This window comes from Hyperolius riggenbachi, chromosome 6 (genome assembly GCF_040937935.1).
Source record: "Hyperolius riggenbachi isolate aHypRig1 chromosome 6, aHypRig1.pri, whole genome shotgun sequence".
Taxonomy (NCBI): Eukaryota; Metazoa; Chordata; class Amphibia; order Anura; family Hyperoliidae; genus Hyperolius; species Hyperolius riggenbachi.
The window spans coordinates 229,691,989-229,707,105 of record NC_090651.1 but is presented as its reverse complement, the minus strand read 5'-3'; the positions used below and the strand labels follow the sequence as shown (position 1 = coordinate 229,707,105).

At 43.1% G+C, this 15,117-nt stretch overlaps 1 protein-coding gene across 4 annotated transcripts in view; it reads right to left on the bottom strand.

Moving 5' to 3' along the window:
• The window catches only part of AJAP1 (adherens junctions associated protein 1), a 522,829-nt gene that overhangs the window by 157,771 nt on the left and 349,941 nt on the right, over positions 1 to 15,117 (bottom strand). For all 4 annotated transcript variants that reach the window (XM_068242743.1, XM_068242742.1, XM_068242741.1 and 1 more), the window contains one exon: positions 1,447 to 1,534. In XM_068242743.1, coding sequence (XP_068098844.1) covers positions 1,447 to 1,534 — 88 coding nt within the window. The remainder of the gene's footprint in view (positions 1 to 1,446; positions 1,535 to 15,117) is intronic.

The following is a 15,117-nucleotide window of genomic DNA, read 5'->3' as shown; positions in this document are numbered from 1 at the left end:
ACTAAATAAATAAATACACATTTATTGAAGATACCCCAAGGATGCAACGCGTTTCGCGGGCACAGCCCACTTCTTCAGGCAATAAACAGGGGATAAACAACTGTAAACAAAAAAACAGAAGACAGAGACATTGCTAAAAAAGTTGCCTTACAAACTTGCAGACGTATTTACAATTAGTGTAATATGGATAGTATTGTAAAATTAGTGCTCACTATTTTAGCATGGTTTGGGATAAACTACAAGCAATGGAGTCTGGAGGTTAGAGTTAAGGTGGCCACTAATGATCCAATCTTTTTCATCCAATCTTACCAAATCTATGTAGTAGAAGAGTAAACGGATTGAATATCTTGAATGGATACTTTAGGCAGTCCCTTATATTACATAGAAATGGTAAGATTGGATGAAACAGATTGGATCATTAGTGGCCACCATTACAATTAGGGCTCGGGTTATATTCTAATAGCATCTAAATCTGGTGCCTTTTGTAACAGACTCACACTCATTGACTACAATAGACATCCTTTTATAAACAAAATCCCATTTATTGGCTACATCCGGCACCCTTTGATAAATTAAATCACATATATCAGCTATACCAAGAGCCCTTTTTTTTACCCAAAATTATGTTTATTGGCTACATTTGAAACGCTTTATAAATGAAAACATGTTTATCGGCTACATCTGGTGCGCTTTTTTTCCAGGCGATCTTTTTTACATGTACGCGTTCAGCCAGTTGCACCTATGCAGACCAGTAACAACATGGCTAGATGTAAGGGGCATTAGAAGAAGGAGCATGGTGACATAAGGTACTGCATACATACAAAGTAAGTGTAGCTTAGCCACTTCTTGATAAAGGGAACCTGCTTGGCCCAAAAAAATTGGTTATGTGATATGAAATAATGAAAAAAGGACAATAACTCTAACCAGTCAACATCTTTGTTTACATTAGCACTGGTCAATCAGAAGACTTGTTTTATTCTCATTAGCATTTCTCATATGAAAAGTTGCTGATTTTTTAATTAATGCCACGAGAGGTCATACCATGTGACGAGGACTACTGTGCTCATTCCGAGCAGTGACTTTTCTATAAACATTGGTAACAGGCTGATCAGTGCTTCTGTCTCAATGTGCATTTTGCTTTGTACAAAAATACTGACATAAAATCTAACTTTGAATAAAATTGCTCAAAAGCAAAAAGGATGTCTCCACAGGAAAATGATCACCTATTTCTTCTAAACATTTTTCTTTACACGTCACTAATCTTTTTCTTGGCTTTCTACTTTTGGAAATGTTTTTCTCCTAATCTAAATGAAGTTTCCCCAAAAATCAATGATTTATCACAGAATTCTATTAAACTTTGTATATTATTTTATATAGCTGAAATACTCTTCATCTTTTCATCTGAAGTAATAGATCCAGTATAAAAGGTTTAGAAGTTATCCTTACCAATTTTTCAAGACGAGGGTTGTTATTAGTGCTGCAATGACCATGATTAGGGAAACGGTGATAGTGATAATCTGGTGGACTGCAAGACCTGTAGAGGGAGGCAGAAACAGAAAGCAAAGCAATGTGATAAATGAGCAACAAAAAACCACTTCAAAAACAACTGAGATGTGCAGGGAATGCAATTCTGATGTAGAAAACTGTGTCAAGGCAATAATATGATTTTGTAGAACTTGCCATGATCTCAGTGCAGTGAGCATTCTACTAGGTTACAAGTTATTTAAACACATACATTTTACCTTTTTTAATAAATCCAAATTCTTCTTGGAAAATTATATTATGACAAGTTTATAACATTTTATTACAGTTAACCATGATTTGCTCTGTCTCTCTTTGCTCTTTCTCTGCTTATAGCAGGTGACTAGATTCAAGTAGTTAGACACTAGTAAATTAGTGTTCCTGCACATGCCCAGTCAAGGACAGCAAACAGAGATATGGGATGCTAATATTTCTTAGACTGAGAATACTTCCTATCACTATACAGTGATGTCAGTATATGACTCCTTGTTGACATTATTATTCAGGAAAGCAATAACACCTTCTGGAAACGGTAAGGATAAAATAGAGCAACCCCACTGAAAGAAATCCCACAGCTTGGTGCTTGTCGGCACAGTACTACAAATATTGTATATAATCCCCACAATGGCATAGACACAAATTGCAACTCAAAATCATTTCTTTTAAATGTGCCTGCCTAACCCTAGTGTGCAGCACAGCACAGCAACATACTATCAGTTTGATCAGATAATATATTTGTAAGGCTCTGATTTGCAGGTCATGATCGTGTGTTGCTTCCTGTGCAGGGTAATGCCGAAAGTTATCAGAGCTTCTAAAATCCATCAACAAATGAAATCTTCTACACATCATTAAAACTAATAACAAGCAATGTACCAACAGTAAAACTTAAAAAAAAACCATACTAATGCCTAAAGACCAAAAAGGCCTTTCTTGCATTGATGAATGTCAGTGTTTGAGTCCACCATCAGAACACTGAACAACAATGATATACTATGCAGGGTTGCATTGTATAGGAGAGAAGTTACTATCCCAAAAACCACTGGTAGAATAATGTTGTTATTATTAGTATCTCCCTCAGAGTGGCTCACAATGTAATCTCTATTATAGGCATATGTCTATCTATGTATCATGTAGTGTATGTATTGTAGTCTAGGGACAATTTAGGGGAAAGCCAATGAACTTATCTGTATGTTTTTGGGATTTGGAAGGAGACCAGAGTGCCAGGAGGACTGACACGCAGACACAGGGAGAACATACAAACTCTGTGCAGCTTGTGCCCTGGCTGGGATTTAAACCGGGGTCCTATGTTTTCTAGATGCTTTAGACAAAAAAAGATGGCTTGCATAAAATGCATTGTTTGGTAAAAGGCAAACTAATCTTCAAAGTGTTTACTGTTTCTCTGTGATGCCAAAAGTGACATCACTTCTGCCCTTTTCTTTCTTTCTTTTTTAACCCAGCTCAGTGTTAATGTACTGCTTATTTTACAGATTACTGTCCCTCAACCAGCAAACATTACTTAGATAACAGGCTGTGTAAACTCTTTAAAAGTGTAAGGCTTGGTGGTGTATTCTCCACAGTCAGCATGCAACGCATGAGCTGGCGTGGAGGAGGTACACACACTAGCACCAGGAAACAGGCTATCCCTAGTATAGTGGAGGGGAGGACTGACTCCAATAGGAGATTGTGGCGCACAGAGCCGGTGCAGATCTGACAGCCACAAACAATGCTTTCGTTATAACGTCTCAGCGCAAAGTAGCGCTGAGCGCATAAACCGGAACTGAGGAGATCAGGTCAGGTAGACAGAATGAACGCTTGCTAGCTAGCGGCTACTTAGCGACAGCAAGCGTCCAAAACCAGACAGACTGGAATGAGGCAGCCAATGCGATGCGGCGATGGCGTGCCTCACAAAGACAGGACAGGACAGTCAGAAAATAGCAGGATTAAGATAGATGAACGTAACACAGATAAATATACAATAAGTATGTTTTCCTAGCGTATTACAATTACAGCTATCAATGAAACTATTTGTAACTTCTGACTAACATATGTATATATCGGCAATGAACCGATATATGACATAAGCAGGAACGCTGACTAGGACTGGAGTAATACAGGGAACAGGACTCAGAAGGATTCGTTATCTCTTCGCAGAGATGAACGCAATCCACAAATAGTAACAGAACAGGATTCAGAAGGATTCGTTATCTCTTCGCAGAGATGAACGCAATCCACAAACAGGACCAGAACAGGATTCAGAAGGATTCGTTATCTCTTCGCAGAGATGAACGCAATCCACAAACAGGACCAGGAACAGGATAACTAGCTCAGCACGGGTGTTCACGGTACGCGCAAACTACCAAAACGTGCTGGAAAACTGACTAACTGAACACAGGAAATAAACAGTTCGTGTACGTATATATCAGCAACACTGATATATCAACGTAACACAAATACAAGGAAAATAATAAACGTGCTGGTATGCATATATATTGGCAATGAACCAATATATGATGCAAAGACCAGCAAAGTATCTTTAACAAGAAACACGATCGGGGGCTAAAGCGACAGCAAGACAGGCTTAAGCTGAAGCTATGAAAACCCAAGGAAACCCTGCAGGAAGCAGATCTTTATACTGAGGTCATCCAATGGGAGCAGACATGCAGATTCCCACACAGGTGAATGATAATCAGTCACAAGCCGACAGCAGGGAAAGACAGACAAAGCTATGCAACTTGCATGGAAATAGATCAGAACTGCCTGAGCTGCAGCACTACTTCCAGCAATAGCTGCTGCAGCAGCGATCATTACAGTACCCCCGCCTTTAAAAGCGGATTCCAGACGCTTTTCAAAACTGAAATTTCCAACAAAACAGTCTGACTGATAATTCATGATGACCGGGACAGCCCGGCAAGACCGAATTCCAGAATCAGTCCCCACAAGACTGGACCCATCAGAACCAGAACCTACAGAACCATGCCCATCAGTACTACAAGCCCCAGTGTGACACCCATCAGAACCATGATTTCCAGAAGAAAGCCCTCCGAAACTCCCTGAGCGATACCCACCGCCTTCCAGGAACAGTTCAGAAACGCCAAAGCCTTTGCAATGCCCACCGGTACTGTCTTTACCAACACAAAACCCACTGTTGAACCAGTCCAAGGCACCAGGACAAGTTTTCTCAGAGACCTCCCAGAACACCTTGAAGCTCCAAAGAGATCCCCATAGGTCAGAATGCCCCTTAGGCTCACATGGAGAACTATCAAGAACCCCTATGGAACCTAGGGCAATTCCCGAGTCAGGGCCACAAGGACAAACATCAATATCAGGGCTTTCAGGGACCAGAACCATCTCTGGGCATGCAGGCAGACTGGCAACATCAGAACATGTTCCCACTAAGGAAGCATCAGAGCACGCTAACACCTTAAACACACTTGGGCATTCTGGCACACAAAGAACATCTGGGCACACTGGCACAAGAGAAACCTCTGGGCATGTCAAGGAACTGTGAGCCTCAGGGTCAGCCAAGACAGGACCAAAACCAGGACTGGCCAAAAAAAAATCATCATGACTAGACTTCGCAACTACTGGATTTTTACACGAGAATGCAGGATCAGACTTAGATGTCGCTGATTCCAGCAAAGTCAGTAACAAATCAGATTCAGGGGCACTAACAAGACAGGACAAATCTTCTAATGTATGCACTGAACCAGACAGGGACTCCACAACTACCTCTGGACTGGACAGAGACTCATTTAATACACTGGATTGGAGCTCATGAGGCGCTGCAGAACAAGTCAGTATTGCAGCAGCCCCCACTGGACTAGGCAAAACTGAGGAATTCCCTGGACAGGAAGGGAACTCTGGAACCTCTGCCACAGCGGCCAGAGAACCAGAATCTTTCAGGATACAGGGCTGGGTTTCAGGAACACTCATCAGACCGGACTGAAATTCTGAGATTTCTATTATTTTGACCAGAGAATCAGAATTATCCATGTTACAGGGCAAGACTTCTGAAACATTCAGAGGACAGGGCTGGAGTTCCTCGGCTGTTACAACACTGGAGAGGGACTCAACAACATTGGTTAAATCAGACTGTGTACAGGACAAGGTATCTGACACACTTGCTGACGAGGACAATATTTCAATGGCTTCTGCTTTGCTGGGCAGAAATTCATCAAGTTTTATTAGAGCAGACTGTAATTCCAAAACAGCTGCTAGACAAGTGAATATTACTGCAACACCAACTGAGGTAAGCAGTGCTTCAGCCTCCTCTGCTAGAGGGTTTAAAGTATCCAAAGTACTGGGTGAAGCATAAGACTCTGCGACCACAGCTTCACTGGACAGGATCACTGAACAGTCCATATTGCAGGGCAAAACCATGGAAGCACCTGCTGGACAGCATAATGATTCTGTGACCTGAGTTTCATTGGAGAGATCTACTGCACAATTCATGGTACAGGGCAAATTTATTGGAAAATTTTCCGAACAAGGTAATAATTCTGCGATTTCAGGTTCACATAGCAGATGCTCTGAGCTATTCACGAAACTAGAGCGAGGTGTAGAAACAGGAAGATCAAGACACAATGTTTGCGCATCTGAATCAGCATTCATTTGTAAAATTGGAAAATTCAGATGCTGGGGTTCTGAGTTTACTAGACAGGATTGCTGGGACTCGGAAACTGATGTAGTGCATCTATTGGCATCTGCTGGATCATCTCCATAGCCTGTTCACCTGGGGAAACGTTTTGGAGGATATTTCTCTGCACCTACCTTCAGATCGATCCGGTGTGTTCTATGACCTAGACTTTGGATGTGTTGTTGCAATGTGCCTCTGAGGAAGCGGCTTATGGCTGCGAAACACGTGTCAGGCATTTGTATGTGAAGGTCTGATGTCGTATCTACATTTATCACTTGCGTTCTGAAGAGAAAAGTGGAGAATAAAAGAGAACTTTTGGGTTCACAAAAAACCCCGCCTTCGTTTGAATATTGAACTGTTTAATCTGCTGGATCAGACAGGAGTTGAACTTTATTAACACAGGTAATTTCTGCAGAAGTGTTTGCAGAGACAGGTAAGATTTTTCTGGTGTCTGTTTCACTAAACAAAGAGTCATGAGTACTGGCTAGGCTGGACTCGGAAGTCAGCAGGACCTCTGGATTCTCTGCTGAGAAATTTGCGCAGGGCAAGGTTAAGAATGTATCAGTGGCTTCTGTTTTACTGGGAAGTAACACTGAGTTATCCATGGTACAGGGTGGAATTGCAGGAACTTCAATTTCACACAAAAAGAGCTCCGAATCACCTGCTGAATCAGCCAAAGGTGCTGAAGCAGGCGGGTCAGAACGCCAAATTTGCGAATTCGGAGTCACATAAAAATCATCCAAAATCAGTTCCCACACATCAATCAAGGGAGCCACACAGTCATACCTACACACACCAGCCTCTATTAGGTTATAGGCTGACTTAATGCATGCGTTCAATACCATTTCACTTTTTGCACTGTAAAATTGACAAAATGAACTTGAATCATTCTTCCATTCACAGACCAGGGCTTCCATCTCTCCCCTCTCGAATGGAGGATCCCATGCATACTTAACAGCGAAACATTTAGGCTGATCACAGTCTGCAGATATGATTGTGGCAGGCACATGTATAGGGTTAATTAGCAGGTGATTGGCAGATTCCTTATTCTTAAGAATCTCCAATACCTGTAGCAAGTGTTGAACTGTAGTGTATGCAAACTTCCCTTGGTTCACAAATAAGTTGATTTGTTCAATACTCTGTAATATCTCATCATAATCATACTCAGATAATTCTTTTAAACAAAAATCTTTATTTTCCCTAGCCAGGGAGGAAAGTTCATTAGTAGTTTCATAAGTCCATTTAACTCCCCTGAAAGACAATTGCATTTCATTATCTGTTAATGGCAGAATCTCATTATAGGTCTCAGTCGCTAAGGATAACGATTCTGCAGATTGGACACGTTTCTTAGAACGTTTGCGTTTTGCCTTTGACCTTGCGGTTTTTGGTGATTTATCCAAAGCTGCAGGAAAATTATCAGTAACACTTTCTGCTTGCTGCTCATTCTTGCAAGCAATTGAAGGAGCAGCTGATTGGCCTGCTGCCAGGAGTTCATTAAGAGGAAAAGGCAATGGATCTATGCGCAACCAGTTATGGATCACAAACGCTAGAAATTCCAGCGGTCTATCTTTCAAATCGGAATGATTGAGAACATCAAATGCCCACTGGAATAATTCCCCTTTAAACAAAATATAACTTAGTTGGAGTGCCCAGGTTGAAACAGGAGTCGCTTGGAGATCAGGATTGGTCAGGAACCTGGCACATTCAGAGAAAAACTCATTTTCTGTTTCAGAGCTAAGTTCTTCAAATTTCCTAAAGGAACAGGAACCATAATTAACAGTGTCATACTTTCTGGGAATCCCCCCCACAATGGGGATTGGTAATGGGGTTTTCATAATGTAAGGCTTGGTGGTGTATTCTCCACAGTCAGCATGCAACGCATGAGCTGGCGTGGAGGAGGTACACACACTAGCACCAGGAAACAGGCTATCCCTAGTATAGTGGAGGGGAGGACTGACTCCAATAGGAGATTGTGGCGCACAGAGCCGGTGCAGATCTGACAGCCACAAACAATGCTTTCGTTATAACGTCTCAGCGCAAAGTAGCGCTGAGCGCATAAACCGGAACTGAGGAGATCAGGTCAGGTAGACAGAATGAACGCTTGCTAGCTAGCGGCTACTTAGCGACAGCAAGCGTCCAAAACCAGACAGACTGGAATGAGGCAGCCAATGCGATGCGGCGATGGCGTGCCTCACAAAGACAGGACAGGACAGTCAGAAAATAGCAGGATTAAGATAGATGAACGTAACACAGATAAATATACAATAAGTATGTTTTCCTAGCGTATTACAATTACAGCTATCAATGAAACTATTTGTAACTTCTGACTAACATATGTATATATCGGCAATGAACCGATATATGACATAAGCAGGAACGCTGACTAGGACTGGAGTAATACAGGGAACAGGACTCAGAAGGATTCGTTATCTCTTCGCAGAGATGAACGCAATCCACAAATAGTAACAGAACAGGATTCAGAAGGATTCGTTATCTCTTCGCAGAGATGAACGCAATCCACAAACAGGACCAGAACAGGATTCAGAAGGATTCGTTATCTCTTCGCAGAGATGAACGCAATCCACAAACAGGACCAGGAACAGGATAACTAGCTCAGCACGGGTGTTCACGGTACGCGCAAACTACCAAAACGTGCTGGAAAACTGACTAACTGAACACAGGAAATAAACAGTTCGTGTACGTATATATCAGCAACACTGATATATCAACGTAACACAAATACAAGGAAAATAATAAACGTGCTGGTATGCATATATATTGGCAATGAACCAATATATGATGCAAAGACCAGCAAAGTATCTTTAACAAGAAACACGATCGGGGGCTAAAGCGACAGCAAGACAGGCTTAAGCTGAAGCTATGAAAACCCAAGGAAACCCTGCAGGAAGCAGATCTTTATACTGAGGTCATCCAATGGGAGCAGACATGCAGATTCCCACACAGGTGAATGATAATCAGTCACAAGCCGACAGCAGGGAAAGACAGACAAAGCTATGCAACTTGCATGGAAATAGATCAGAACTGCCTGAGCTGCAGCACTACTTCCAGCAATAGCTGCTGCAGCAGCGATCATTACAAAAAGGAACCTAAATTGAGAAGAATATGGGTTTTTTCTTTTAGGCCTCTTTCACAGTGGGACGTTAAAGTTGCACGTTATAAAAAATTATAACGCAGACTAACGCACAGCAATACAAAGTCTGTGCGACATTCACAGTGCACACGTTACGTGCTGTGCGTTGCGTGCTGTGCGTTTAGCAATACATTTGCTGTGTTATGTGTGTTGCACATGCTCAGTAATGTTTTTTTTTTAAATGCAACGTTCTATCAGTATGCAACGAAAACGGTGCACCAAGAGACACACAACGCAGTACAAAAAAAATGTCCAATTTCATAACCTACATGCGCTGTGTTAGGGGCATGTTGTGCGACTTTAACGTTGCACCAAACGGAACGTCCCTGTAATGAATAGCGGAGATGCTGCCGCGCGGGCAAGAGGCGGCTGCTTCCGCGCAGCAACATTTCTCTGGTTCGCCTGGTCCTTCTAGTGCACACAGATGGAGAGCTACGCGCGCGCGCCAGGTAACAGGACCTTTATGCCAGCAGAAGGGGAATCAGCTGAGCAGGCCGATCAGCTGATCCCAGCTGGACTCTGGATTGGCTGAGGGGCTGGGGCGGCACTGCGGAGTGCTGTAAGTATATATAGGACTTGCTTGTCAGTTGCTGGTTGTCTGCCGTTGCGAATATTCACGTGTGAGCACTCAGACCTCAGTCAGATCTTATAGTGTGTTAGAACCAGTTGGAACTGGGAATTCACACTTAGCCAGATTCCGCTTTAGGCGCTATTGTGTTATTGTACTGTTATACTTCAGACTAGTTCCCGGGTGTTGAGACCAAGCACCTCACACCTAAGATTAGGAAATTACTGTGTTACTACTGTTATACTTCAGACTAGTTCCCGGGTGTTGAGACCAAAGACCTCACACCTAAGATTAGAAAATTACTGTGTTACTACTGTTATACTTCAGACTAGTTCCCGGGTGTTAAGACCAAGGACCTCACACCTAAGACTAGGAGATTACTGTGTTACTACTGTTATACTTCAGACTAGTTCCCAGGTGTCGAGACCAAGGACCTCACACCTCAGACTAGGATTGTGCTTTATTGATACCTGTTATGATCCCTAGCTTTGCTGACCTCTCTCCTTCTTACTGATTCGGTACCTTGCCTATCTGTCTACCCGTTGCCAACCTTGCCTGTACCCGGATACCGAATCAGTCTTCTGTCTCTGTACTTTATCTGCTCGTGTGTTGCCGAACTGGCTTGTATGACCCTTCTGGCCGTCACTTGTCCCTTGGGTGAACAGCCTCTCTGTACTCCTTGTGACACCAACCCTATAGGTGTTCATTAGCTGTAAAGGCTGCCTGCTCCTCAGGAAGTCCTCCTTACAGTTCAGTCAGGGAACTTTATCTACAGTAGTCCACTGGCTGCAGTACAGTCTGATTCCCAGCCCATCAGGGAATCCCTGGCTGCAGTACAATCTCCATCTCCTCCTTCTAAGGAGGTGAGTGTCTTCACAGTCAGAGGCCACCTGCACCTCAGGTGTCCACTGGCTGCAGCGCAGTCCAATTCCCTGCTCTTCAGGGAATCCTTGGCTGCAGTAGTGTCTGTATCTCCTGCTCCTCGGGAGATAACCTTTCTTACTGTTACACCAAACACTAACATTACATAAGGTGTCCTGTGTCAAGCTATACTTGTATTATTGGTGATTCTGCAGATCACCATATAATCAGGTATAACATCTGTATTATTGGTGATACTGCAGATCATCAATAATCAGATACACTCTGTGTGCTGACACCAATTGTTACAGTCCCACTGTGAAAGAGACCTTAAAGTAAATACCAGTTGTCTGGCTCTCCTGCTGACCCTGTGTCTAATACGTTCAGCCACAGACCCTCAAAAAGCATGCAGATCAGGTGCTCTGACTGAAGTAAGACTGGATTAGCTGCATGCTTTTTTCAGGTGAAATTTTGCATAGAACATTAAAACTTAACACATATCCATATAACATCTTTTCCTGCATAAATAAAACCGCCAGAATTCTGACAGTGTGATTCAGACACTATTGCAGCAAAAGAGATCAGCAGGACTGACAAACAACTGGAATTGTTTAAAAAGAAACATCCGTATCCCTCTCAGTTAAGGTTCCCTTTAAAGAGACACTGAAGTGAAAAAAGTAAAAAAAAAAAATACAAAAAATATGATATAATGAATTGGTCGTGTAGTACGGATAATTACTAGAAGATTCATAGCGAAGAAAATATTCTCATATTTTTATTTTCAGCTATAACATTGCATCATTCTCTAATATTTGCAGTTTACACACTACTCAGCATTCTAAATGTTGTTACAGAGCAGTCTTGTGAAGTATTGACCTGCCCTCTGGAGAGAAAAAGAAAATACAGTGATTGACAGTTGAGATAACAACTGGAGTTTCTTAACTCTTCCTGTACTGGAAACAATATTAGACTTATGTCTCTGCTCCTAATGTTTTATTACTTAGCTGTACTACACATACAATTCATTATATCATAATTTTTTTTCACTTCAGTGTCTGTTTAAAGGGAGGGGGGGGGGGGGGATTCAATTATCTTCTGATCATAGTGTCCTTATTTTATCTGAAGTGGGCAGTTTCTGTTGTTTGCATTTTGAGATAAGCTTGTTACTGTGGCTAAAAAGAAAAAAAAAAGGCTTCCCACAATCCTTTTGGCATTGCACAGTTCAGCAAATGATCACAGACCAGGTAAATATATATATATATATATATATATATATATATATATATATATATATATATATTTGGGGCACTGTATTTAGGCATTTTTTAGTTTTGGATGTTACAACCCCCTTTAAAAATTTGACTCACAATCTATTATAAATTGAAAAGAAGATTGGGTCTCTACCTGGATTTTTAGGCCAATTGGCCAATTTTATTGCAAATATCACAGTACAAAACAGCACAACGTTTCGACCTGACTGGTCTTTCTCAAGTGCTTACAGATTCTATGTGCAACAGCCATACATATAGACAAGTTAAAACACCCCTGCAAGGGCAGACACATAACTAAAGGGACAAGCCACATTGAGGAAACATTTTCAGTTGTACACCTCATTCATGCTATTTGGCGCAAGGGTACCAAGAACACGTTAAAACACAGGGGTGTGTTTTAACGCGTCTATATGTATGGGTTTCCACATAGAGTCTGTAAGCACTTGAGAAAGACCAGTCAGGTCGAAACATTGTGCTGTTTTGCACTGTGATATTTCCAATAAAATTGGCCAATTGGCCTAAAAATCCAGGTAGAGACCCAGTCTTCTTTTCACTTTGGACTGTTGCTACACCCTAGGTGGATACAGGTGGTGACTGGTTGACTCCCTGGTACTATTATTCGGATCAGTGAATAATGGCGCACAGCGCCTGTGCATACAAATGGCGCCGCATTAAAAAGATACGCTTATCGCTATTTGTCGTTAGTACTGCATAATAATGTAGATAATAATAATAAGAAAAACGGCACACAGTAACGTTATTTATCAATAGTGCCATTCATATGCCAAACAGCAGACATTATTGTGCACAGTAACATTATTTATCAATAGCGCCCTACATAAGCCAAACTGCAGAAGTTATTTAACTGCAAAACAGTAAATGGATTTAATGTAACACTGTCAAGGTTAGGGTTCAGCACTAGTGTTGGGCGAACAGTGTTCGCCACTGTTCGGGTTCTGCAGAACATCACCCTGTTCGGGTGAAGTTCGAGTTCGGCCGAACACCTGACGGTGCTCGGCCAAACCGTTCGGCCACATGGCCGAACTAAGAGCGCATGGCCGAACGTTCCCCGAACGTTCGGCTAGCGCTGTGATTGGCCGAACGGGTCACGTGGTTCGGGCCCGAACGCGCTCTGATTGGCCGAACGGTCACGTGGTTCGGGTAAATAAATACCCGAACCACGTCATATCTCCGCCATTTGTCTGTGGGTTTAGCTTTGGGTAGGCAGGCAGGGTAGTTCGCTCTCCAGCCACGCTAGCCAGGGTCCCCCCCAGTCATTGTGTGTCGCTGCTGGGAACAGTAGTACACCGCTCGCTCAGCCACACTATATATAGCATTGTTTACTGCCACTGTGTACCTCGCTCAGCCACGCTATATATATAGCATTGTGTTTTCTGACACTCTGTGTACACGGCTTAGGCTAGCCTGACTAATATAGCATTGTGTGTACTGCCACTGTGCACCTCGCTCAGCCACGCTATATATAGCATTGTGTGTACTGCCACTGTGCACCTCGCTCAGCCACGCTATATATAGCATTGTGTGTACTGCCACTGTGCACCTCGCTCAGCCACGCTATATATAGCATTGTGTGTACTGCCACTGTGCACCTCGCTCAGCCACGCTATATATAGCATTGTGTGTACTGCCACTGTGCACCTCGCTCAGCCACGCTATATATAGCATTGTGTGTACTGCCACTGTGCACCTCGCTCAGCCACGCTATATATAGCATTGTGTGTACTGCCACTGTGCACCTCGCTCAGCCACGCTATATATATAGCATTGTGTTTTCTGACACTCTGTGTACACGGCTTAGCCTGACTAATATAGCATTGTGTGTACTGCCACTGTGCACCTCGCTCAGCCACGCTATATATAGCATTGTGTGTACTGCCACTGTGCACCTCGCTCAGCCACGCTATATATAGCATTGTGTGTACTGCCACTGTGCACCTCGCTCAGCCACGCTATATATAGCATTGTGTTTACTGCCACTCTGTGTACACCGCTCAGCCAGACTATATACCGTTGTTTACTGACACTCTGTGTACACCGCTCAGCCAGACTATATACCATTGTTTACTGACACTCTGTGTACACGGCTCAGCCTGACTATAAAGCATTGTGTGTACTGCCACTGTGCACCTCGCTCAGCCACGCTATATATAGCATTGTGTTTAATGACACTCTGTGTACACGGCTTAGCCTGACTAATATAGCATTGTGTGTACTGCCACTGTGCACCTCGCTCAGCCACGCTATATATAGCATTGTGTTTTCTGACACTCTGTGTACACGGCTTAGCCTGACTAATATAGCATTGTGTGTACTGCCACTGTGCACCTCGCTCAGCCACGCTATATATAGCATTGTGTTTTCTGACACTCTGTGTACACGGCTTAGCCTGGCTCTATAGCATTGTGTGTACTGCCACTGTGCACCTCGCTCAGCCACGCTATATATAGCATTGTGTTTACTGCCACTCTGTGTACACCGCTCAGCCAGACTATATACCATTGTTTACTGACACTCTGTGTACACGGCTCAGCCTGACTATAAAGCATTGTGTGTACTGCCACTGTGCACCTCGCTCAGCCACGCTATATATAGCATTGTGTTTAATGACACTCTGTGTACACGGCTTAGCCAGACTATATAGCATTGTGTGTACTGCCACTCTGTGTACACCGCTCAGCCAGACTATATAGCATTGTGTTTACTTCCACTCTGTGTCTGCTGGGCCTGGGAACAGTAGTACACCGCTCACCCGCCACTGTATAGCATTGTGCTCTGTGTCGCTGCTGGGAATAGTGGTACTGTATAGCATTTCTGTACTGCCACTGTACTGCTGCCAGTCAGCGTGTACTGTAAGGATAAGTGAAATGAGGAAGAAATCCGGTGAAAGAGGAAGGGGCAAGGGAAGAGGTGTTTCCCCTGACGGTTCACGTACAGGCCACAGGGGAGCACCCAAGAAAACCCACTCAATACCGCCCATGTTGTCCAGGACAACAACCCTCACAAATACAAAAGAACAGGACCAGATAATTACTTGGATGACCTCTCAAGCGTCCAGCAGTGGGTTAAGCAGCACCAGCACATCACGCAC